This window comes from Alligator mississippiensis, chromosome 1 (genome assembly GCF_030867095.1).
Source record: "Alligator mississippiensis isolate rAllMis1 chromosome 1, rAllMis1, whole genome shotgun sequence".
NCBI classification, from domain to species: Eukaryota; Metazoa; Chordata; order Crocodylia; family Alligatoridae; genus Alligator; species Alligator mississippiensis.
Window position 1 is genome coordinate 225,087,307 of NC_081824.1, and position 24,273 is coordinate 225,111,579.

At 48.9% G+C, this 24,273-nt stretch overlaps 1 protein-coding gene across 1 annotated transcript in view; it reads left to right on the top strand.

Moving 5' to 3' along the window:
* Positions 1 to 5,657, top strand: part of TMX4 (thioredoxin related transmembrane protein 4) — a 67,793-nt gene extending 62,136 nt beyond the window's left edge. The window contains exon 8 of the mRNA XM_019500711.2: positions 1,448 to 5,657. Within this exon, the coding sequence (XP_019356256.2) occupies positions 1,448 to 1,737 (290 nt within the window). The 3' untranslated portion in view covers positions 1,738 to 5,657. The remainder of the gene's footprint in view (positions 1 to 1,447) is intronic.
* Positions 5,658 to 24,273: the final 18,616 nt, after the last annotated feature.

The window sequence follows — 24,273 nt, forward strand, 5'->3', positions numbered from 1 at the left end:
AGAAAAAGTCTGTCCCAATTGATATACCAGCAGAAATAAGTATTCAGGTTTGTGTTTAATTCTGGGCAAACATATTCCAAGAACCTTATTATTTTGGTGTAGTTCTATCACTTGAAGGCAAAGAAACTGTAATTTTATAGAAATTATGGGAATGAAACTGTGATTATATTTATGTGTGTTGGCAGATATTTGGGTTTGGTTCAATAGTATTGGAAACAAAGACCCTGTCTGTCTGATGCATCATATAAAGTGATGCAGCCAAGTCATTAGACCCAACTTTGGCCAAAAGCAAAATTTGCATAGTGTGGGGAGTAGGCTTCATGTACAAGATTTTATTAAGAGTTATATCATTCTTGGTAATGGAAAAAAGACTCTAGTTATGTTGGATCTACACAAATGTATGCTTTGTCTGCTTTATGAGCTGGCACAACTGCAGCAATTATCTGGCAAAAAGGATTCCAAGAGCTGCTTATGTTCCTGCTGACTTCTTAGGATAATGGTCTACATTTAAGGAATTAATTTTAAAAAAGCGCTGTTGTTAGCTTGTAATCCATTATGAACAAAACGAAAACAAATGTTTGCCAGATAGTAAGGAAAACAAATTTTAAACGGGAAAGATTACACCGAAATTTAAGAATACAATGAAAAAAAATGATGAAAAGACTATGGCTGTGTCTAGACAAAACAAGGGGCATGTGTGCACAACACTTTAAAGTGGGTTAAATGCTTTTGCAACATTTAAATGGTGCTGGCGTTTGCATGCATCAGTGGTGTATTGTGCAGTAATTCCAGTTGTTGTAGCAAATTTGGTGGCGTTATGAGCCTTAAAAGACTTGGGGCGCAGCAAAATAAAACTCCCCTGAGGAGTTTTAGTTTGCTGCCTTACAGCCACGGAGTGAAGCACCAGGCTTCATGTAGCTCTGCAGGAAGCCCGTGCAGGTAGCTTGGCAGCAGCCTGGGAAGGTAGGCTCTGCCCAAGAAAAGCGGCGAGCCTGATCTTTATTTTCCCTGGAGCCTGCCTGCCTGAGGTGCGCTGGGGCCTGGTGCTTCCCTCTGCGGCTGTAGTGCCCCCCACCCCGGGACTGCCTGAGCCTAGTGCCTGCAAACAAGTGCTGCTGGGGGGTGGGGTGCTGCTGCCGCAGAGGGAAACACGAGCCAGCCCCCTGTAGCCCAGGGACCGCTCTGACCGCCAGCAGCTCGCCCTCCCCTCCCTACCACTGGAGCAGCAGGTAAGTTCAGGTGTACACGACACAGGGTTTTAAAGGGCCCTAAATTAAAGCAGTGGTTTTAAAACCCACCGCTTCAATTTAGGGGCCTCCGTTTCCTTTGCACACTCCCTTAAATGCTACACCAGAATTACAACAGTATTTGTTTTTTCCTTGAACTCCTTATTAGCTGATGAGCTGTCATTAGGATTTCAGTATTTCTGCTGCTTGTTCTGTTTCAGTTGAAGTGACTGAGAAGGAGAATGTAGAGCAAACTGCTGGTGAAGAGCAGGAAGAGGCTGAAGAGCTTTCAGCAGATGAGTTAGAAGAAGCTGAGGATGAAAAGAAGGACCTTTCAGATGGAGAAGATGGGGCTCATTCAAGTGCTGATGGTTCAGAAGAAGACTCTGCAGTTGATGAAGGGTCAGGGACAGAAGAGAGAGAAGACATCTCTGAACAACTTCCAGCCGATCCAGAGACCCAGAGCTCAGTAAGGCAGCGTAAAAGCCAGGAGGCTGATAGTGGACCATAGTTCCCTTGGTGGCAGTTTCCTTAAACGTGGACCGAAGAAGTATCAGGCCTTTTGGTCTGCAGCTGAAGCTAAACACTTGGTGTATGTTTTGTGTTTACATTAAGCAAAACCTCTGTTCTGCCTGAGCAGGCTCTTTTCTTTCTGAAACCAGTAGTTGTTCATAAACTTACAGCCCAGACTTTTTTAATAGAATACATTAGCCATGACAATCACTCGTAAGTAAAATTTGATTTGTTTAGAAATGTATGAGAGGAAGGGGAAATGAACACTTGAACGAGGGACTTGCTGTTAATGCTTATACAAATTTGAATTCACTTACCTGCATTAACTGGAAGTGCCCTGAAGTAGCTTAATAGAAGTCTGACTCTTCTATTTGAAGTATTTATTTTCCTCAGATGTCTTGAGAACAGCAGCCACACCATAAAGTAGCAAAAGGAGGCACCTTAATAGTCTTCCATTAAAACCTCTTTGTGTGGTGGTTTTGTTTTCATTCCTCTCAACTGAAGCACCTTTTTTTAATGTGTTTTCTTTCTTTTGCAAGTTTATTGTGAAAATATGCCACAGTGTTATAACATTGACTGGTTTTTGTGCTGTGCTTGAAGTGGGGCCCCAAGGCTTCTCAGCTCTTGATTATGTATTCAGAGGCATAACGCAGAAGTCAGACTTATTTCAGATGGTGCTTTTAATACCCGAGGGGTTCAGATAGTTGTCATTGTCTCATAATCCAAGTTGTTCTTTTGTTTTGGGATTATTTTTTTTTTGACTGTGTGCTTAATATGACAAGCTTGAACCTCAGGAGTTCTAAAAATAAATAAAATAGTTTAGTAAGAGGATAAGAGGAGGGAATTTTTGCCAAAGTGTAGCCTTTTATTTTTTTAAGATATTACCATGAAATATATTCCTTTCTAAACCAGTACACCCTAAAAGCTAGCCATATGCAGAGAACTGTAGGGGTTTTTTTTGTTTTTTGGCCATTCCCAGTCCAGAGTAGTTCTTTGGCACAGTTAGGACTACTTTAATATTATTAACTAAAAAGCTTCTCATGGTTTTCCCCTTAGTGTGCTGGCTTTACTGGCAGAAGTAGTGGAAAAAACACACCAGGGAATGAAAGAAATAGCCTTTTGGTTGTACTCTTTTCTTTAATCTATATGGGGCTGTTTTGAATTGCGTAAAGTGAAACTCGCGCTTAAGCTAATCTGCTGACAGCCCCTCATGCTTTCTAGTTTATTCAGTAAATCATTTTTTTTCCCTTGTTCCAGTTGGCTTGATTTACGATAAGGGATTGAATATGAAATCTTAAACGTTCCAATTTTGGTAGTGTATTGATCAAGATTGCATAAGAAGCAAAGTTTTGGGGTTGTCATCCCCCCCCTTTTTTTTTATTTCACAAAGCTGGTTAAGTAGCTTTGCTCTATTTTTGTTTTCCAAGAATACAGAGCGTTAGCCCCCTTGTGTTAGACAAGGGATATTGCATGTGCACAAAGGTCTCTTTTTTTGAGACTAGTCAATTTTGGTCTTGAGTTGCTTGTTTTACTGATAATACAAACTTTATTGCAATCTTTCTACTGTCATGAGTGGTTTCAATACATGCTTATGTATGTTGTGTGTATGTTGTGTTCACAGGGCCTGATCTTGGTTTGTTCACATCATTGTAGTTGCACCTGCTTTACTGAAATCCTGAGGGTAAAGATCAGATTTGGACCTGTACTTAATTGTCTCCATGACAGAAGTATGGTCAAGTCAGGTATTTATGGTATTCTGACAACCGTGAAGATTAATTACCTTACTGTCTAGCTTTTTGGATTTGTACCTGGATTTAGAGAAGATTTATTAAGCAGTTATGGGAGTAAATATTTTGTTGCACTGCTCCGAAATAAGAGATGATGAATGAGAGCAGATGGCCTGACTTGTCTGGAGACAATCCCCTAAACTTCCGTAGTGTAGCTGAGGTCCGCTGTTTTTAATGGGACATAGTTGACGTAAATCACATTTGCTATCAGACAGAAAACTTAGCACACTTAACAGAACTCTATACTATGCCTCCCCTCCCTCCCCCCACACAGTGCAGTAAGTTTCTTTCATCTCTGTGTGAGTTGCTAAAGCAGGAGAAGAACATTTTAAAAAAATAGGAAAAAAATGAGTGGGAGCATGAGCTTCTCCAACAAATGTAAGTCGTATGAAGTGCCGAGCTATCCATGTTAGACTGTCAAATAGGCCTGGCAAAGATCTAAAGCTTAAAGGTGCCTTCCTAGAGCCATCTTTTAGGCTTAAAGGTTGAGTATTTAAAAATTCAGAGCATACAAGACCTCTCTGTGTCTTTTAAAAAAAAATGCTGTATGTACTGACTCTCTGATCTGTTTCTAATTGAGGTGTCTGAAGATGAACCTGAATTCAGGCACCTATTTTTGAAAATCCAGGCTTGGTTGGATGTGTAAGTTATTCCTTACAAGATTATCCCATTTCTTGACATCAGTGTCCATATTAGTTATTAAATCTTAAGTGGGGAATATTACCGCTTTACAGGTGTAGGTATTACAGGGTATCATAAGAACCATCAGAAACTTGCATGTAGTTCTTGGAGCTCTCTCTCTCTCTGCTCACAAAACTCCCATTGAAGTAAAGGGGCATTTTTGCATGTCATTGTTGGGAGGTTAGGGGGGAGATGGGGTGCTGGTCTACTAAGAGTTCAGTGAAAATCCAATCTGGATGAAGATATGTAAAATCTGTTTCATGTGACGTAATGCAAGAGGGAAACTCATTCCTGAACAGCAAGCCTTTAAGCACATAATGTGATTTGAATATTGATCTCTTATATTGAAAGGTCTTTTTTAAAAGTACAATGATTGACCACTTTTATTTTTACAAAATGTTACACCAATGTTCACATCCCCATCATCTGTAATAATGCTACTTTTGTATGTCAGTGTTAGGTAGAATGCTGTAATAAAACATGAATGATTCTTGGGTTATGGAAGAAATCTATTTTTGAACTTTAGCCAAATGGGATATTATTAAAGGGGCATTATAAAGAGCAGATTTCTCCTTGATGAGAAAAAAAGGTGTGCTTGTGGTGCAATAATAATAAAAATGTGTTGGTATGAGTCCTGCAGGATTTATGCTCTTGCACTGAAAAAATACCTTGTTTGTCAATCTTTAAATTGCATGAGTATAGTGCTGTTTACAACAGTATTAACATTGCAGTGTTACTGCATTATCCAAAGGGTTGACACCTGCCATTTGTGCCAACTCAAAATATTGTTGGCATCCACTCTTCTCTGTTTTGAGTCATTTGAGGGTTTTTTGTTTTGGTTTTTTTCCTGAGGCACAATTCACCCTGAGTGTTGGATATAGACAGAATGCCTTTTAGTGAGAAGCTGTTGCTCTCACAGTTGGCTGAAAATGTTTGTTAGGTTTAATGTAGTGCTCTTAAGTCTTGTGGATGAGGTCCACATTTTCAAAAGTGACTGATGGTTTTTGAATGCCCAACTTTCAGAAATTGAGTGTTCATTGCCTTTTGGGCCTCCTTACGATACCTCACCATAAATCTCTCACCCCAAAATTGAGACATCTAAAAAAAATCAGTAAGTCACTTAGGGGGCTGGACTCCATGATCCTCCAGTGTCCCTTCCAGCCCAAATGTCTATGAAGTGTCTATGAAAAATGTAAGCCTACGTTGAGCACAAATGAGGCCGTTCTACTTCTGCTTGTATTTCTCAAAGTTTTGAGTGAAAATACAAACCTGCATGTAAGTCTTAGAATACCCTGTCTAGGTTATAACTGTGTTTAACAATGTTTGTTGTTTATATAGCTTTTTTTCATTGAAATGTTATGCAAAGTTATCTTTCTATACTAAAAGCTCTGCAGATTTATGCTATGGTATTTGTAATGGAATTGCATATAAATTTTCTATTTATAACCTTGTCATGGCTAATTTCTCATTTTTACCATAATTGTATTTAAATGATCAAAAATCTCAAGTGGCTAGGTATAAAAAGAGTTTAGTTCTGCTGCATGTTTGTCAAATAAAGAACCTTTATGGTTTTGGGGTAGAAGTTTGGCATAGTCACCTTGAAGTTGGATCAAGGATAATTTGAGTCAAGGCACCACATCTGCTTAAAGCAAACAAATAAGACTTCTAAACTGTCTCCATTTTCTTGCAACCAATCCCTGCTTCCTCCTTCATAGATTTGTCTGCAGTTGTGATTGAATGTGAATATTTTTTCCAGTTGTTTGGACCTTAAATACAATTTTAAAAAAATATTAAAAATGGGCCTGACTGCTAAGACAAATGTGAAGAGTGTTACAAGCTGAGTAAAATTCAGAGTTTATGTGAAAAAACGTGAATAAAGAACTTTTCCAGTTTTATAAAGATCTCAATACAGGAAGGTAGGGATTTTTTTGTTCTTTATTGTAGCTCACCACACCTAGGATTCTCATAAAAGCATCCGTGGTCCAAGTGTATTGAGTAACTGAAGCACTCTTAAACCTTAATCAGTGCTTATGACTTATTAATTGTTAAAATATAGCTTAAACTATTTAGCATTTCATTACATGAGCCTGGTTCTGGGAATGAGAGAGAAGCAGGATTTTTTAAAATAAGTTTTTCTTTTTCTTTTTTAGTAGCTGTCTCTCTCTTCATTAGATTTTTTTTGGGGGGGGGGGTGTCTAAAAATTGTGCGATCTTTTAAAATGTTATATCAGTTGTCCAAGAAGCCATGGGGTATGTGGGTGGGGGGTGTACGTGTAGCTTTCTTATGTAGAAATGGCATGGTGTGTGTGTGGTTTAAAAAAAAATAAAGCCATGCAACTTCTAAATAAGGAAATGTAACCTATATACATGTTTAGATCCTCACCCATATTTTTATTTATTTTCTATATACACACGTGCACACGCAGGTAAAATGTACATATGGATGAGGACTTCTTTTGGAGGATTTGTGTTGGAAGCAGCCCCTGCTAGCACAAAACTTCATGCCCACAGGCATCTCTACATTTCTTCTAAATATTTAGATGAAAGCACAGGGTTTCTATAATGAATAACAGATAAGTAGAAAGAACAAGACAGCCACCTGAGTAAATGGGGCGAACTTACAGCTGTGTAAGAGTGGAGACAAGGAGTGAATGGGTTTCCTTTGAGGAAGCACAGGGATGGAAAGCGAGAAGAGATCAGATGGGAAAAAGTGAGGCTGTTTGCCATTTTCTCTAGCTTGTGGGAGAGCTGTGCACTGGATTGGAAACCATTATGTAGTACCCCTTGATGTTTGACCTGTTCATCTGCTGCTGACTCAATTATTGCTTCTGTCCCTGCCTCTCATATCAGTTGCTAAGTGTTGTGAAAACAAAATGCTTAGAGTAATCTTTTAAGAAGTGAAGAAGGCAGATAAATAAATGGTGGAAAATGGGGTCCTGCTTTTGCATGTTTTGAATGGAGGTGAGCTTAAACAGAAGCATGCTTCTCCCCATGTAAAACTGTTCTAAGCTATAGCAAAACTTGAGTTCTTCCCCTCCCTTTTGTTTGAACTCTTAGATCAGGGGCAGGCAAAATATGGCCTGCACACCAGATCCAGCCCACCAGGCCATTCTATCCAGCCCATGGGGCCCCTAAAATATTTAGAAAATGTGTATGTATCTACTTCTGGCTGCCTGCAAAAGATGACAGGAGCCAGAAGTAGTAGGACTCGGGGGAAGCTGGCAGGACTGAGTAGCAAGGTCAGCCCTGCCACACTCCCAGCCCCTGCCCTCCCCCCAGCTGGAAACCTCTATCTGCTGCAGCTCTCACTGCTTCCTTTCCTGCCCACTGGGTGCTCCAGTACCATATGGCCCCAGCTGTCACTGAACTGTGGGAGCATGGCCCCATACCGCTACCCCAAGGCCAGGAGCAGGAGGGGTGTGTGTGTGTGTGTGTGTGTGTGTGTGTGTGTTCATAGGGTGAGTCACGCACTCACACCCCACCATACACATGCATCCCCCCTCACTCTGCCATACACGTGCCCCCACGAACCCCATACCCACCCACACCCCACATATCCATGCACACACCCACATGCTCCCGCACCTACACCTCACATACCCGCACACCAACAGCCCCCCATAAGTCTACCCACCACCCTGTGCCCCCCACAATATAAGAGTAAGACTTCATTTTAAGCTATTGTGCAATCCCCTCTATGTACACTACACAAATGCAAGTAAATCAGGACAAAAATATTTTTTGAAATCAAATTAATGCATGTTGTAGATGTTCAATTTTTAGAATATAATTTGGTATTTTTCTGGTCCTGAGATGGCAAACCCCCTGGCTGAAAGGAGTATTTCTGGGGCCAAGGGGAGGGACTTCTGGTGGCAAAGGTCAGGGGTTAGGGGGCAGGACTTCTGATCACAGGGCAGGGCACCTGTCAAAGGGTGGGGCTAACAATGTGGTCCTCGACAGCTTACCTAAATTCGGTAAGCGGTGTTCCGCTTGAAATAATTGCCCGCCCCTGCCTTAGGAAGACGAGCTCTTTCTGTTTATGAGAGATTCTTTCCCTTTGTTAGCATAGCCTGAAATGCAGAATCACAAATGGGGCTTCCTTTTGCTATAGCAAGAGATTCCCCTTTTATAGTTCCATTCTACCAGATAGGAAGCGTCTCCTCTTTCCATTTTTATAGCCATCTCCTACTGATCTCTTTCCCTCACTCTCCTGCTTTCATAATCTTTCTATTGGTCTCTCCAGATAAAAACCTTCTACATATGTTGACCATTCTTTCATCCCCTCAAGCCCCTGTTACTGGTCTTACAGCCACATCACACCTGGCTAATGCTGTTATGACCCAACACCTCCCACTGTTGCAGATTTCATTACCTGTTGCTAATTATTGTGGTGAAATGCCAACGTGTCCCTAAGGGATACCTGGAACTTCTCACCAGGTGGTTAACCAGTTTTTACTCCTGGCAAAAACTGATTGAAATAAACTGACAAGGTTCGCAACCCTTGAAATAAACTGAAATTTTGTTAAGCCCCTACATTAAAAAGTAAGCTTCAGCAATTCAACAGACAAAGGTACAATAATACCAGTATACTGTGCAATTGTAACAGGTGGTATCAAATGACTTAATTTTGGAAAGAAAAATATCCAGTTACATTCCTAATTTACAGAGATCTTAGAAGTCCTTTGATTTACAGAATGTGATTTTTGTACAGAATGCAAGAAGCAAAGGCCCAACCCACAGCAATCTCGACGAAAGGTTCAACCCACGTGAGACTTGTAGTCAGCTAAAATGGATATCTTGATGATGATGTCACCGTTCTCTACCAATCGGGATGCAGATGCATTCTTGTCCTAGATTAGCAGTCCTGCTTTGCCATTGTGACCTCAGAAATTCTGTGACCCAGCTGGTGGGGAATTAGTTGTATGCACAGCAGGGCTTCTGCTCTCTGCACAGTTTGTTCCTTCTCTGGCTTGGAGACACTATATTACAAAACTATCTCCAGGGATAGTAGGGGTGCAGTCTGAGGTTTCTACTTGCATTTGTCTGGCATATTTTTATGACTAGTCAATCTGAATTACAAGAAACATCCCATCACGAGCGATTCTCTTGTTCATGGATAAGGGCTGCATTTCCCAGTAGATCCCAATGCAGTAAGAAAAATTAGACTTTTCTATCTCTTTCTTAATAGGTGTTAGGCATATCTAATCTGAGGATAGAGTTACAAATGTATTCTCTACAATGAATCTGGGTTGCACTTTGGTACTGCTTTTGATGTACAGTGTACATTTGAGTGCATTCAGTCTAAGTTAGGTGTTAGGCTCAAGAAATTTGGGCCAAGGTTTTCAAAATGGAATTTGGAAAACCAAAAACTGAAATACTCAAAATTGACTTTCAACTTGGGCATTCAAAATCCGAGGCACTCTAAATCATTACTCCCTTCTGAAAATCACAGTTTTATTCTCTTAAGTATTTGCCAAATTGTTTCAAGAGCTTACAGAATAGTGGTCATCACTGTCACTATTATTCTGGTCGTACGTGTTTGAGTAAAAGTGTGCTGTTTCTTCACTTGTATTGCATAATATATCAAGTGGTTTAATTATGTGCTCATGGGAATTCTTTGGATAGGACAGGATTCTTGTGTCTTTCTAAAGAGACTAATGTTCCCCGTTTAACACATGGATGCAGTCGATTTCCCTGACATGAGGTTTATGTCACGTTGACTGGTTACATAATCTTCACTTTGGTGGTTGCCATACTGGGGTGTTTGGTTGGCACTTGCCTCTTGATGCCTTTTCCTTTAAGGTCATGTGCGTGTGGATTCTGCTTGTAGAGTGCCTGAAATCAGATTCCTTTGACTATAGTGATTACTGGGGCAGTGTTTGCATCACCATGGCTTGCTGTGGTTACTTTTAGTGCCCAGCAGTTGCATATGCTCACAGGAGTGTCCCCAGGGGGGTTGCACTGGCAAGGCTGCCACCCTTTTGGACTGGACTGAGCCATGGGAGCCTCTGGGGAGTTTTTTCAAGTCCCCAAAGTACATAAGGGCTTCCCTCTGTTCTCAAAGGCATGCCCCCTCCTCTTCCCCATCTGCCTGTTTTCCCTGCTGCCCTAGTGGACATGGGAAGCCCAAATCCACTCCTGCCTGCTCCAGCCACACTGTGTGGGGATGGGACTCAGCAGGGGGTAATGGCAGCAGTAGAGATGGCCAGTGGGTGGGTTTCCCTACTCTGTCTGGTCCCCTGAGAGCAGGCATGGGGTGGGGAAACCCACTTACCCTCCCTCCCCCTAACCCCCAGCCTGTCACTGCTGCTGCTGAGCCCAGCCTCTGCACAGTCCAGGTAGAGCAGGCAGAAGCAGCTTTGCAGCTTCCCCTTCCCCCAGGACTGTGGGGAAAGTGGCAGGCAGGGAGGGGACATGCCTTTGAGCACTGGGGAGAAGGGAGAGGGGATTCTTATGTGCTTTGGGGACTTCAAACAAATCCCCAGAGGCTCCAGTGGTGCAGTCTGCTTGTATACCCGGTGGGAGGGGAGGCTGGGAGCAAGGAAAGCAGCCACCTTCGCAGTGTGTGTAGTTACTTCCACACTCCCCTTTGCCAAATCCTGGGTCTGCCTGTGGACAGTCATTTGAGTTTAGGCTAGGAGAAAGAAAGCCTGAAGCAACCTTCTTGATTACCATTATTCTATCAGGGCTTGGTGATCTTTGTTTTCTAGTTTTGGAAATGGTGAGTACTGTGCTAAGGTATAGAGTCATCCCTCTATAATTACATTTTCAGCATCAAATGCATATAAACCTTTGGCTTTCATTCTGGGGTCTCCCAAGTCAAGGGACTCCCAAGCGGGTTCCAGCTCTAATAAGTGTGATGACTGAATTTCTGTGGGGCTAATCAGAAAAGGGTAGAGTTGTGAGCCTAGAAAAGGCTGGAAACAGCTCCCTTAGATGTAAGTAAGGCTATCTGAGTGCCTGGATTTTTCACTCAAGACCCAGCTAGTTATCTGAGGTGTTGCTTGTAACTGGATGAGTTGCAAAATTTCCCCGCAGACATCCTTTAGGAGGACTGGAGTTGCTAACAATTACAGTATTGCACAAGAGACAGAGTAAGATGCTCTCTGCCCCATGGCAGAGGTACTTAGGGCCTGAATGAAATAGGCTTACCAATATTGGGTTAGCACCTTAGCTGTAAAGTCTCCCCATTGACTGTAATATACTACCCAGAATTATTCCAAAGTATCCAATTGTAACTGGGAGCAACAAGTGTGTCAAAGGCTAGATATTTGCGATTTTTATTCAGTGGCATACATAGGCTTTATATAGGTGGGAGAAAATATTGAAACAACACCCCTTTATGCCAGGCCTCCTGTGGGCATGACTGTCCTCCACTGGGGAGGGGGGATGAAATCACGGGCTGTGCTTCAGCTCTTTGGTAGCCCACTGCAAATGGTGACCTCTTCCCCCATCCTTGCACTTCCTTCCCCTCTTTCTCCCTCAGGGGATTTCTGGTGACTTAAGCTTTCATTTTGTGGTTTAGGAGTATACCAAGCCTTAGGTTGCAGTCACATACTGTATACTGGTAGAAGAAAAGGCTTTATCCCCTAGACTTCTGCCTGCTAATACAGGGCGGCCTGACACTTCCTTCTATCTTCTGTTAGGATGCTTCTGGATGACATGGAGGGTTACTCTTATCATCAATCCACCAGCCCAGTGTGGGGAAGAACAGAGAGCAGCACATCACTTCATGGCAATGTGACCACCAAGAAGTGGGGTAATATCGATGGTCTGCTTGCTGGCTGTCACTTACAGCAAGGATTATTTGCCACAATGGGTGGTCTCAGCTCTAGCTTGCCGAATGTGGAAATGGAAACGGAGTCCCAAGAGCCCAACGAGCAGCTGCCTGTCATCCCCATGGCTTTAGATGATATGCATGATGTTAATGGATTGGGCAAGCAGTCAGATTCAGTATTGCCCAGGGAACTGCCTGAACTGCCCTTTGTTTGTGAGCATCGTGTGACCAGTACTACTGCATGGGTTGAGTGGCTTTTACTTTTTTCTGCTTTTGAGGCTATTGGGGAAACTTGAACGAGAAACTTGAATGAGAGTGATGAGATGGTCTGGATTTTTTTTTTTTTTGGTTCTACCATTCAGCCAGCCCTCTCTTTCCCTGTTTAATGGTATGAGAATATGAAGCGCTTTAGTTGGAGAGTGGGGGGAAATAGGTTGTGTATTTATTTCAACACAGTCAATCTAGCACTTAACTGAATCATGGGGCAAAGCAAGCACCAGCTGGAGTTTCTTTTAAAAAGCCTGTTAATCTTCTGGGCACCATCCACTAGAGTTGGTTGAAAGATGGAGTTCCTATCCCGAAAGAGATGTCATTAATTTGATATTTGCTTTTGTTCTAGTTTTGTTCCAAATATCACAGCCCCCATTACAACTTGCCCCATTGAAACCTTTAACTTTTTGAGGAACACCCTCTCCCCCTCTCATCTAGATTATTTTTAATTTTGTTCTGTAATCCCTCTCATCCCACATATGCAATGTGCAGAGAAGCATGCCGATGGTAGTTGAGGGTGGCTGGCTGTAGTGGGTAGTGATGTTGTTTTCACAATGAAAAGTTCAGTACAGTGGAGAGTTTGGCAAGGCACCTTTTTGGCTGTGGTATTATGGTGGGAGGGAAATGAAATTACTTCTCTCCTCTTTTTGAATGAAAAACAAGATACTTTACAAGAAAGCACAGCTTGGAAGAAATGTGTTTGTCCCCTTTGGCCCTTTTACCATTTGTTGTTGCAGAACTTACCTCTCCTCTTCTCATATGGCACTCCCTGCCCCCCTTTTCCTGTCCCCCCCAAAAAAAACCCTTGCCTCTCTCCACCCTGTCCCTGGGGACCCCCTCCCTGCCCCTTCCCCCCACTTTCTTAGCCTTTTTCCCCTGGGCTCTGGCAGCCTCGTTTGTCTTTGCCCCTCCCCCGCCTGAGTTGTCCCTTTGATTTCTGCTGCCTCCCTCCCCCAGGGCCCCTTCCCTGGGTCCCTGCCATCTCCCCCTGCCTTGGGGCTTGCCCTGAGCCCCTGCGGGGTTGCTCTGTCCCCCCCCTCAGGCCGATTTTTGGGGCGTTTTCAGCCCCCTCCCAGTCCCCCGAGTCAGCCTGAGGCTTTTTTTTTTTTGCTGCGCTTCGCAGTTTAACCCTGTCCTGGCGAGGAATGGCGGCTCCTACGCCTGGCAGCTGGCATGAGGATGTCTCTTGGGACCTCCCACTGACTCATGGCCTGAGGGTTCATACACCTCTCCATGTGGGGCTCGAGGTTTGCGTGGAGGCTCTGGCCGCCCTCCTGGGATGGCGTACCATCCGCTACGCGGGGCGCGTGAAATCTATTTATTAAATCTATACGGTCCCGATGATCTATTTGAGCAAGCCCGCCTTGGTTGACAGGGTGTGTGCGGAGGGCCTGGACATTGCGGGCATCCACTACCCTGTCACGCCCCTAGAGACTCAGGCAGTGAGGGTGGTGATTTCCAACGTCCCACCGCACGTTTCCGATCGGGAGCTGGCCAGGGGACTCGAGGCCTATGGGGTTCCTGCGAGTCCTTTTCGCCGCCTGCAGATGGGAAACAAGAACCCTCAGGGCAAGCACGTCCTGTCCTTTCGGAGGCAGGTCTTCATGCTCCTCAAGGAGGGCCCCCAGTCACTGCCTCGCTCCCTGAGCCTCACGCTCGAGGGGCGGCGGTTTATTATCTATCTATCTGTGGGAGAGACCACGTGCTTCAAGTGCGGGGACTCCTCCCACCTGGCCGCGCAGTGCCCTCGGGGCAAGGCGGCCGGACCATCGCCGCCTGCGGCAGCGCCGAAAGACGGCGCGTCGACCTCTGGGGCACGCGGCAGGCCCAGGGAGGCTGGGAGCTCTTCCTCCCGACCTCCTTCCCCCCCCATTCCATCTCAGGGGACCGGGGTCTCCAGTGGGAAGCCATCGTCCAGCCGAGGGGCTGGTGCTACTACCATGGCCCCACCGCCCCCTCCCCCGTCTGTGGCGCCCCCTGCCCTCGGTGCGGCAGCCCCACCGGGTGGAGAGGCGGACGCCTCCCCTTGCCCCCTGCCTGCCCCGGCCAAAGTGGCTGGGGTGGCCGGGGACTGCGGCGCTGGAGCCTCATCGGATGATGGGGCTCGGGCATCCTCCCAACCACCCGACAAAGAGAGGGAGATGAGGGGGGCCTCTCAGGACACCCCATCCCTGACAGACCCCTCCTCGGCCAGTGCCGAGGGCCCCCCCACTACAGAGCCGGACCCCGCTCCGGCTGCCACACCACCCGCCCCGTCGGATGTAGCCACTGACGAGGCAGACTTAGCGGGTGGGGGGGAGGGGCCTTCAGGGGTCCCCCTCCCCTCGCCTGTCCCCCAGCCTCCGGAGTCGGGCGGCAGCAGGGATAGTGGCGAATGTCTCTCTTCCGGTGGCCTAGCCCCGGGGGTGGCGGGAGAGCCCGCTGCCCCTTTGGTCACGCCCCAGCCTACCGGAGCAGACGGGGACGTTAGCGAGATGGAGATCCAGCTCTCGGAGTCTTGCAAGAGACGTCGTGAGCAGGATGGCCCCTCCCCCCCCAAGAAGACAGGGAATGTCCTCGCGGAGCCGGTCCTTGACTCGGACGACGAGAGGCGGCTGATGTGCCTGGACATCGAGGGGGTTGACGCTGCAGTTGCGGGCGAGCTCCCGCCGGGGGTGCGGCCTCGCCGCTCTTCCGTAGGCAACATCCACCCCAAGCTGGCGGAGCCCCCCTGGGTCCCTCCTGACTATGGGGGACTCCTGTCCTTGCTGAAGCTAACTAAGGGGCAGAAAAATGTAGCGGGGCGCATCACCCAGTGGTGTGCGGACCCCAAAGTGTTTGTCAAGGCTGCCAGGGCGGCAGTCAAGCTCATGCAGCAAGATCGGGGCACACATCAGATGGCCTACCGTCTGGACAAGCTTGCCCAGAGGGTGAGAGTGGAGTGGGGCCTGGGCGGGTCCCTCGACTAGAGTAGGGCACAGTAGGCCTTCCCTGACCTGTCTGTATTGCCTTGCTCTGCTCTTGGGTGCTCGCTCTTCCACCCGCACTCTGCTTTGCTCCTCCTCTCCCACACCCACACCCATGGCAGCCACAACCATTGACACCTTCAACGTCAACGGCTGTCGAGACGCGGTGAAGCGCGAGGCCATCCTGGAGCTCCTGCGACAGAAGAGGCTGGCCATCACCTTCCTACAAGAGACCCACTCTGACAGGTTCAACCAGGCGGCCTGGCGGGCTGCCTGGCGAGGACAGGTGTTCCTGAGCCACGGCACCAACCTCCGCGCGGGGGTCGCGACACTCTTATCGCTGCAGCTTGACGCGGCGGTGCCACGGGAGGTCGTCCCCGGCCGCCTGCTGACCGTCCGCATCACCCTCGCGCAACACCGTCTGCTGCTCGTCAACATCTACGCGCCCTCCGATGGCCAGGAGAGGGTCGCTTTCTTTGAGAGCTTGGCTGCCCTCCTGTGCGACGCTAGCGAGGATGATGACCTGCTCCTCCTCGGGGGTGATTTCAATTGCACCACTGCCCCGCGCCTCGACCGCACAGGGCCTGAGCCCCACCTGCCCTCCGCTCGCAAGCTGCAAGCTGCCCTGGAGGGGGCAGACCTCGTGGACATCTGGCGAGCCCTGCATCCCGATGCGCGCCAGTACACCTGGGCCAAGATGAGTGCCGGCGGTCTCACCGTGGCTCGCCTCGACCGCCTTTATATCACCAGACACCACCTGCCACTCCTGCGCAGCAGCCGCATCGCTCCCTCGGGTCTATCAGATCATGGCCTGGCCTTCAGCGAACTGAGCCTGCCGGGGAGAGCCTGTGCACGGGCACCGTATTGGTGTTTGAACATTAGTCTGCTCCAGGACTCTTATTTCCGGGACTGCTTTGCCCACTTTTGGCGGAGGTGGGAGGCTGCGAGACCGAGCCACTCCTCCTGGAAGCTGTGGTGGGACGTGGGCAAGGTCCAGACCCGAGCCTTCTGCCAGCAGTACACCCAGCTGGCCGCAAGCGAGACGCGCCGCCGTATCCGGGAGTTGGAGGAGGACGTGGCGGAGCTCAAGGCTGTTCTGCTGGCCGCTGGCAGCGACGCACCACTGAGTGAGAGCCTCCGGCTCCCAGGAAATGCCTGCGCGACTTGGCGGAGAGCGTGGCCCGCGGCGCGAGGATCCGCGCCCGCTGCCAGGAGCTGGTGGAAACCGACGCCCCGACCCGCTTCTTTTTCGACCTGGAGCGGCGGCGGGCAGCGAGCAAAGTCTTGGACCATCTCAAGACTCCTGAGGGCCGGGTCATTACAGAGCCGGGCGAAGTCCGCGAACGTGCCGTCGCCTTCTATCGCGACCTGTTCGCGGCCAAGCCGTCGTGCCCCGAGGCCACGCGGGAACTCCACGAGGGCCTACCGCGTCTCGATGCCCTGGAGGCCGGCGAGCTGGAGCGGGACTTGTCCCTGGAAGAGCTGGCGGCCGCCACGGCCGGCCTCGCCTCCGGCAAAGCCCCGGGCCTCGACGGGCTGCCTGCCGAGTTCTACAAGACCTTCTGGCCTCTCCTCGGCCCCAGCCTCCTGCGCGTCTTCCAGGAGAGTCTCGCCGACAAGGTCTTGCCGATCAGTTGCCGCCGAGCGGTGCTGACCCTGCTGCCCAAGAAGGGAGACCTGGGCTACATGAAGAACTGGCGGTCGGTCTCCCTGCTGTGCGCGGACTACAAGATTCTGGCCAAAGCGCTGGCCAGCCGCCTCCGCGCGGTCATGGCCTCTCTCACCGGGCCCGAGCAGAGCTACTGCGTGCCGGGCAGGACCATACAAGACAACCTGTTCCTGCTGCGGGACCTGCTCACGGCTAGCGAGCTCTTTGGCCTCGACGTCGGCCTCCTCTCTCTCGACCAGGAGAAGGCCTTTGACCGCGTGGGCCACGCCTACCTCTTCTGCACGCTGGAGGCCTTTGGCTTTGGGCCCCTCTTCACCGGGGCCCTCCGGGTCTTGTACCGGGACATTTCCAGCCTGCTCAAGGTGAACGGGGTGCTTTGCGCTCCGTTCCCCGCGCGCAGGGGCATTCGCCAGGGCTGTCCGCTGTCGGGCATGCTCTACGCCCTGGCCATCGAGCCGCTGTTACACGTGCTGCGCCGCCGCCTGAGTGGGGTGGCCCTGCCATCGGCCACGGGCCCGTCCGCTGGCCCTCGTCTCCGGCTGTCGGCCTATGCGGACGACATCACCGTCTTCCTCGCCACCCAGGAAGACGTGCGGGCTCTGGCAGATTGCCAGCGGGCCTACGAGCGTGCCTCCTCCGCCCGCATCAACTGGGGCAAGAGTGACACTCTGCTGCTTGGCGCATGGACTGGCAGGCCTCCACCGGACTTGCCGGGGGGCCTCGCCTGGCGCCGCGAGGGCCTCAAGGTCTTGGGCGTGTTCCTGGGGCCGACGACCTTCATGGCGCGCAACTGGGACGGCCTCGAGGAGGGAGTGGAGGCCCGCCTGCAGCGGTGGCGCTGGCGCCTGCCCAGCCTTTCCTACCGGGGGCGCATCCTAGTCATCAATAACCTGGCGGCGGCGACCCTGTGGCACCGCTGCGCGGTGCTGGACCCTCCGCCGGAGCTACTGGAGCGACTGCAGCGGCTCCTGGTCGATTTCCTGTGGGACGGACGCCACTGGCTCCCACGAGCTGCCCTCTACCTGCCCACCGGCGAGGGGGGCCAGGGCCTGATCGATCTGGCCAGCAGGGTGGCCGCCTATCGGCTGCAGGCCCTCCAGCGGCTCCTGTACACCGAAGGCCACCTCCCGTGGCGACAGCTGGCGTGCCGATTCCTGCGGCGAGTGGGGGGCCTCGGCTTTGACCGGGAGTTGTTTCAACTGGACCTCACCTTCCTGAACGGGGCGGTCCTTCCCCCGTTCTACCGCAGCATGGTGCGGGCCTGGTGGGCGGCCTTCCATCTCTGTCCCCAGGCCAGGCACCTGCGGTTCCCGCAGCTCCTTCGAGAGCCCTTGGTCCACAACCCGGCCCTGCACCGTGTCGTGCCGAGCCTGGCCTCCGCCAGCCTCACGGCAGCTCTCGTCGAGGCACGCTCCACCCGCCTGGAGCACCTCCTGGACCCCGCTCGGTCGGACTGGCTGTCATCCGAGGCCCTGGCAGCCCGGCTGGCGATGCGCTCCGTCCGCATCGCGGGGCGGCTTCTGCGGGCCGTTAGGGCCGCCCTTCCGACGGAGGCAGCGACCGCCCTGGAAGCCCATCTCCAGACTCGCAGGCCCCTCCCCGCCGCAGACGCCGCAGAAGACACCTTCCCACCACTACCCGTCATCCCAGCGGTACCCGGCGAGCTGGCCGAGCGGCCCAACACGCTGCTCAGGCTCCCGGTGCCCCCCAGCAGCAATACGGGCTGCCCTTTTGGCACCCTGCCCCGCAAGGGCCTCTACATGTGGGTGGTGCGCACCCGGCACGCCCAGGTGCTCGCCGGCCGCCCTGACACCGCGTGGCGGCGGCGCCTGGCGCGGCCCGGGACCCCGGCGTGGCGCACGCTGTATAAGGTGCCCATCGCCAAGAAGACCGGCGACCTGCAGTGGCGGCTCGTGCACGGCATCCTGGCCACCGGCACCTTTGTGCGTCACTTGGACCCAGCGGCCTCAGCGGCCTGCCCCTTCTGCCCGGGGGTGCTGGACGAGGACATTTTCCACGCCTTCCTCGACTGCCCCCGGCTGCAGCCTCTCTTTGCCGCCCTGGGCGCACTGCTTCAGGTACTGGGCCGAGACTTCTCCGAAGACGCTTACGTCCACTCCTTTCCATACCGGGCGGCCGAGCGGGCCACGGACAGCCTGGCCAACTTCCTGCTGGGCCAGGCCAAGATGGCCACCCTGAAGAGCCGGCGAAACCAGCTCGCCAGCACCGGGATGGTCGACGCCCTGCAGCTCTTCCGCCTGCTGGTGCGGGCCCGCCTCTCGCTCGAGTTTGAGCACGCTGTCCTCCGGCGGACGGTGCCCGCCTTTGAGGAGTGCTGGGCCCTCGAGGGGGTGCTGTGCCGGGTCGAGGCGGCACGCCTGATCCTCGTTCTGTGATGCCACCGGCTGCTCAAGCCGCAGAGCGGGCCGAGGCCCTGGACTTTTGCTCGTGCGGGTCGACCCCGGAGGCCTCCATGGGTGTCCCTGCTGGCAGAACTGTAAATAGTCCTTATGTTCGTTGTGTTGGTTGGTTTTTTTTTGTCTAGCGTGTACGGGCAGGCCTTGCAGGCCATGAGCCCAGGCCTTGTCCATGAGGCCCAGAGCTTCAGGCATCCTTGTACATGCTTTTTACTGGCTCCGAGTCATCACCCTCCGGGGAATAAAGGTCTCTTAAAAGTCAAAGTCTTTCTTTCTTTCTTGAGAAGTATCAATTTTTCTCACTTAACAAATATTTTCTCCCACTTTCCCTGTTGAAAAAATTGTTTCACTGCCTCTTATGCTTTTCCTTTTAATGTTGACCTCCCTTTTCCAGAGAAGGAAGAAAAAATTTTGCTAAAATGATGGAAAGGAAGAAAAGAGAAGGAATAAAGTAATTAATTTTTTTCCTCAAAATACCTTATTTTTGTTGACAAAATGTTGAAAAAGTAAAAACATTTGCAAAAAATTTAACGAACTCTTTACAACTGAAGTTGGATTCTCCCTATCTCTTGTGCTTGTATTGGTCTTTTTTTTTTTTTTTTTTTTCCAATGAATTTACCCTTTTGGAATAAGTGAAAAGAGAATTAAGCTCATGTATGGACAGATGATGTACATGTAAGCTGCATGTCAATTTCCCAGACTTACAAAGTGTGTGCAAATGTTGGTACTATTGCCATGATAATTTTGAGGATCTACTCTCAAAGTAATGCAAAATTAAAACCTCCCCCTGCTTCTACAAGATTCCCCAGGTCTTAGGAAGTTTCTTTTGGTTCTTTTCAGATATGCTGGACAGGTCCATTTGATAGCCATCAGGTCAGGTTTTACCAGCTGCTGATCCATGAAGCAGAAGTAAAGAGCACAGGTGTGGTCAGCAAGAAGCCCAACACATGTGGCTTCTCACAAGTAGCAGGGAACTCAATTGAACTGAAGAACCTAACACCCAACATGGATTATGTCTTCAGAGTCCGTGCAGTGAATATGGCTGGACCAGGGCACTGGTGCAGACCATACAAGGTGAGCAAGCAAGGAATGGGTGCTTCCATAAAAAACTAAGTCTGTTGTGCCTTTATTTTACTGGTACCTAGAAGTATTTTAAAGGTGGAGACTGGGGGCTTTCAAGCTGTGGTGCATAGACAGGTTCCTAGGGATGTGGAGATCCCTGTTGCTACAGACTGGGCAACATGAAAGTTAGTGGATATTGAAGCAGGAGCTGAGAGAGAAATCCTATAAGGATCTTTCTCTCATAAATTAGTGCACCATAAAATTACATTTGGGGTGGGGGGGGGAGCTCTACCGCTACACTTAAGTTTGAGAGGGCTTGTGACCTCTCCTCTGGCAGTGGATAAAATCTGTGTAAAAACTTGCCTGGAATGGCCACACCACCTTTCTAGACCCCACTTTGGTTACTCACTTTACTAGAGTCCTGCAGATACTCCCTGCAGACTACACTTGACATTTCCACCCTCCATTTACCATGGAGAGGTCAGTGTCCTTCTTACTCAGCACAAGTGAATGGACAGTTCTTTGAAACCCACCCACACCCCTCACTATCCTTGGTTGCCTGGCTGTTGAATGGCTAGGGGCAATCATTATTTTCCTCAGTAGGAAGCCTACTTTTCTTAATCATTACATTGACTTTGTAGATTGCTGATGAAGAAGGTAAATGTTGTGTGTCAGTTTCTTACCTCCTTGTCATCATTTTTCATTTCAGTTTGCAACTCTGGCTGCAGCTGGGAAAAGATTTTCAAAACCAGGCCCTGTCACTATTATAGTCCGACGGAAAAGAGGTTCTCAAAAGAATGTAGCTTATTTTGATGGAAATGGAAAGGATACTGTAGATGGCATCAAATCTTACTAAAAGTGTTGTCAAGCCACTGCATTCATGGCCAGACTTGACTCGTATATATTTATGTAAATAAAAGGAGATCCTCCTTCCCTATTCCTGTTTTTGTGTTTTAGATTAGCTGGGTTAAATGTATCCATATACATCAGTGAGTTAGTCTCTGGGTAGCATATGTAGCATATGTAAAAATAGATCTTTGAAACCAGATATCCAAAAGAACCCTGCACCCAGTAGTTCCCAATTATGAGCCTTGGTATTTCCATGGCTACTTAAAATTGTTCCACGCCCAACATATCCAAATGAGAGTAGTGGCTGCTTTCAATGAAGGCCTCAAACTGGAGCTTTGTACTTTGGAAAATCTAGATCCAGTTGAGAGTGGTAAGTCTTTTTTTAAACATCTGGCCTTTGATGTGTGAGTTCAGAAAAAAAGTCTTTTGCCATCGCCAGCAAGGAACAGCTTTCAAATATAGCTATACAGTTGGTACATTACTTTGCCTGAGCCCTTTTCCTGGCATGAAAATGAAAGTTCCACCTTTTCTTATCCTTTTCATTTAGTGAAACTACTCTTACCACAAACTCATCCTTCCCTTTTTGTAAGACATGGAACTGGGACTTACGTGGGTTGGGTTCAGTTCCCATCTCTGACACAGACTTGGGGCTTGTATAAGTTATCTAACCTCTGTGGTGTGCTCTTATTGTCAAAATACCAAATAGTACTTACCTACCTCACTTGGGAATAAATTCCTGAGTGCCTATGGGGCATGCACCATCTTAACCAGAGTAGAATCATCCTTCCATCATGGACAGCTCATCTGAGAAGAGCGTGAGTAGGTAAAGAGGAGCCCAACTGATTCTGACTTTTAGGGCCCCTCTACATGTGCACGTAAAGATGCAATGGGATCTAATATGCAATGCACTCAATTGCACCTCCTGCTGTGCCACATATGCATGGCAGGAAGCATGATTGTGGGATCGTAAATCAGATCCCATCATGCCTTATGGGCAGTAGAGAGGGAGTCTGATCATGGGCTTCCCCTGCACCAGCAAGAAACAAACTTCCACAGCTGGGTGCCATGTCACAAGCCAGCTAGGCGCTGTGAGTGTATCAGCCATTAGGCTGCTGGGTTTGGGATTGAGGAGGTGAGTTGGGAGTGAAGTAAAGGCAAATTTACTTATAGCTTAGCATACAACAGTTAACAAAAAGGTTAATGTGACAAACAGATAGTACAGTAATAAAGAGCTAATAGTGAATGATAACAACAGATAGAATGACAAAGAGTTCCCACATGGGTTTGGCAACTTATCGGCAGTCCCTCTATGCCAGGTGCGCGTCAAGTTGTTCCAGCGAAGTCAGGCATCCCCGATCAATGCTGTCCGAGGGGTCACTGGGAAGATCCTTGGTCAGGATCCAGTCCTCACTCACACTGAGAGTCTGGGGTCCAGGCTTGGTACAGCGATGGTCCTTCTGTCCCGACTTTCTAACTGGTCACTTGACACGCATGTTCCTTTATGCCTTATTTTATGCTAATCTGTTGGCTTTAGAGCCACTCACAATCTTGCCCTATAGCTGTTACCCTATGGGATCAAAAGGTGTTAGAAATTATCATGAAAGGTTACTGCCCGAACTCGGGTTCACCCAATAAGCAAATTACACCACATTACTTTGAGGTTTGAAATTAGCATTACCTGCCCTTAGTTTCTTATTCCTGGATTCCTAGGAATGTGCTAATTATATTAGGTGGTCAGATCTTCTTATGGCTTGACCTTTAAAAAACCTGTTAGATCAGTTAATCTTATAGTTCTGCTTGGTTTTGGGGCCCATGATCAGTGCAAACAGTTAGATTTAACACTTTGGTTAAATTGTGACAGACAAATTCCACTTGCAGGTTGCAAACATGCAAGCTTTGCATTAGCTAATCTTAACTGCTTACACAATTGCCTGAATGCCTCCAAGAGCATATATTTATTGCTCATGATAGTAACCCCTCTGGTTCTGGCTACCACAGTGCCACCTCCAGGTGATGGGATTCTCAGCTGCAGGGGTGCCTGATGCACCCTCACAGCTGGGAGACTACAGCTGCTGTGGTCTCAGCTGTGGGGGTGAGTGGGGCCCCCCTGCAGCTAGGAGCCCTGTTATCTGGAAGCTGTCAGACTTGGAGGTACACATAGACCCCCCTCCCCACTCCATCTGGGAGCTCTGATCAGCTGCCTGGGCTCCCAGCCACAGGAGCTCCTGGCCATGCATTCAATTAATGGCATGATAGGAAGCAGCTACAAAGTTATATATTGGAAATGCTACTCATACACATGCCTTTTTGTGGTTGGCTATTCTAGCACACATTGGCGATGAAGTCGGCACCTATCAGAGGAAGGGACCTGATGGGTAGATGAGGGGTAGAACTTATGTGGTCACTCTAACAGGAAAGAGCCATGGTACTCTGGAAGAGCCTAAGCAGCAGTTTGGAGAGATTAACCTTCTGTAGAATTGGGGGGGAGAAGGAACCCTAGAGCTTGGAAGGCTTCATCCCCTCAACTGGATTCTGCACTTTTCCTCCTCCCACCCCAGTCCCTGAGGCTGGTGAAAAGAAGACTCTATGATGTGATCTTGACAAAAAGCCATGGCTCCTCCTTGACCTTCCAGCAGCTACTACCATCGAAGTGCCCAGTTTGGTTCTGCAAGGCATGTGCACAAGCTGGACCAAACTTGTTTTAAGCTAGTTTGTCCCCTTCCAAGTCCCTGCCAGACCCAGGTTGTATGGGTAAGACCTTCCCTTGTGAGGCCAGCTTTGCAATGGAAATAGTGTGACACTTTAATCATCCTGGAAAAATGAAAAGTCCTATAATAGCAACACATTCTGCGTAAAATAACTCTGCTAATACAGTGCTGTAAAAGCGTTTTCTGCCATAAAGAGAAACCAACTGATCCAATTCCAAAATGAAGGTGAGTGAAAAGCAAATGCATAAAACTAAAAGCATACATGACAACAATCTGAGATGCAGCTAATGTAAAGATTTTTTTTTTTAAACAAGATTTTTTTTGGCACCACTAGCAATGGTCCAAACTCTGGTGGTTTGCCTGGCTGAT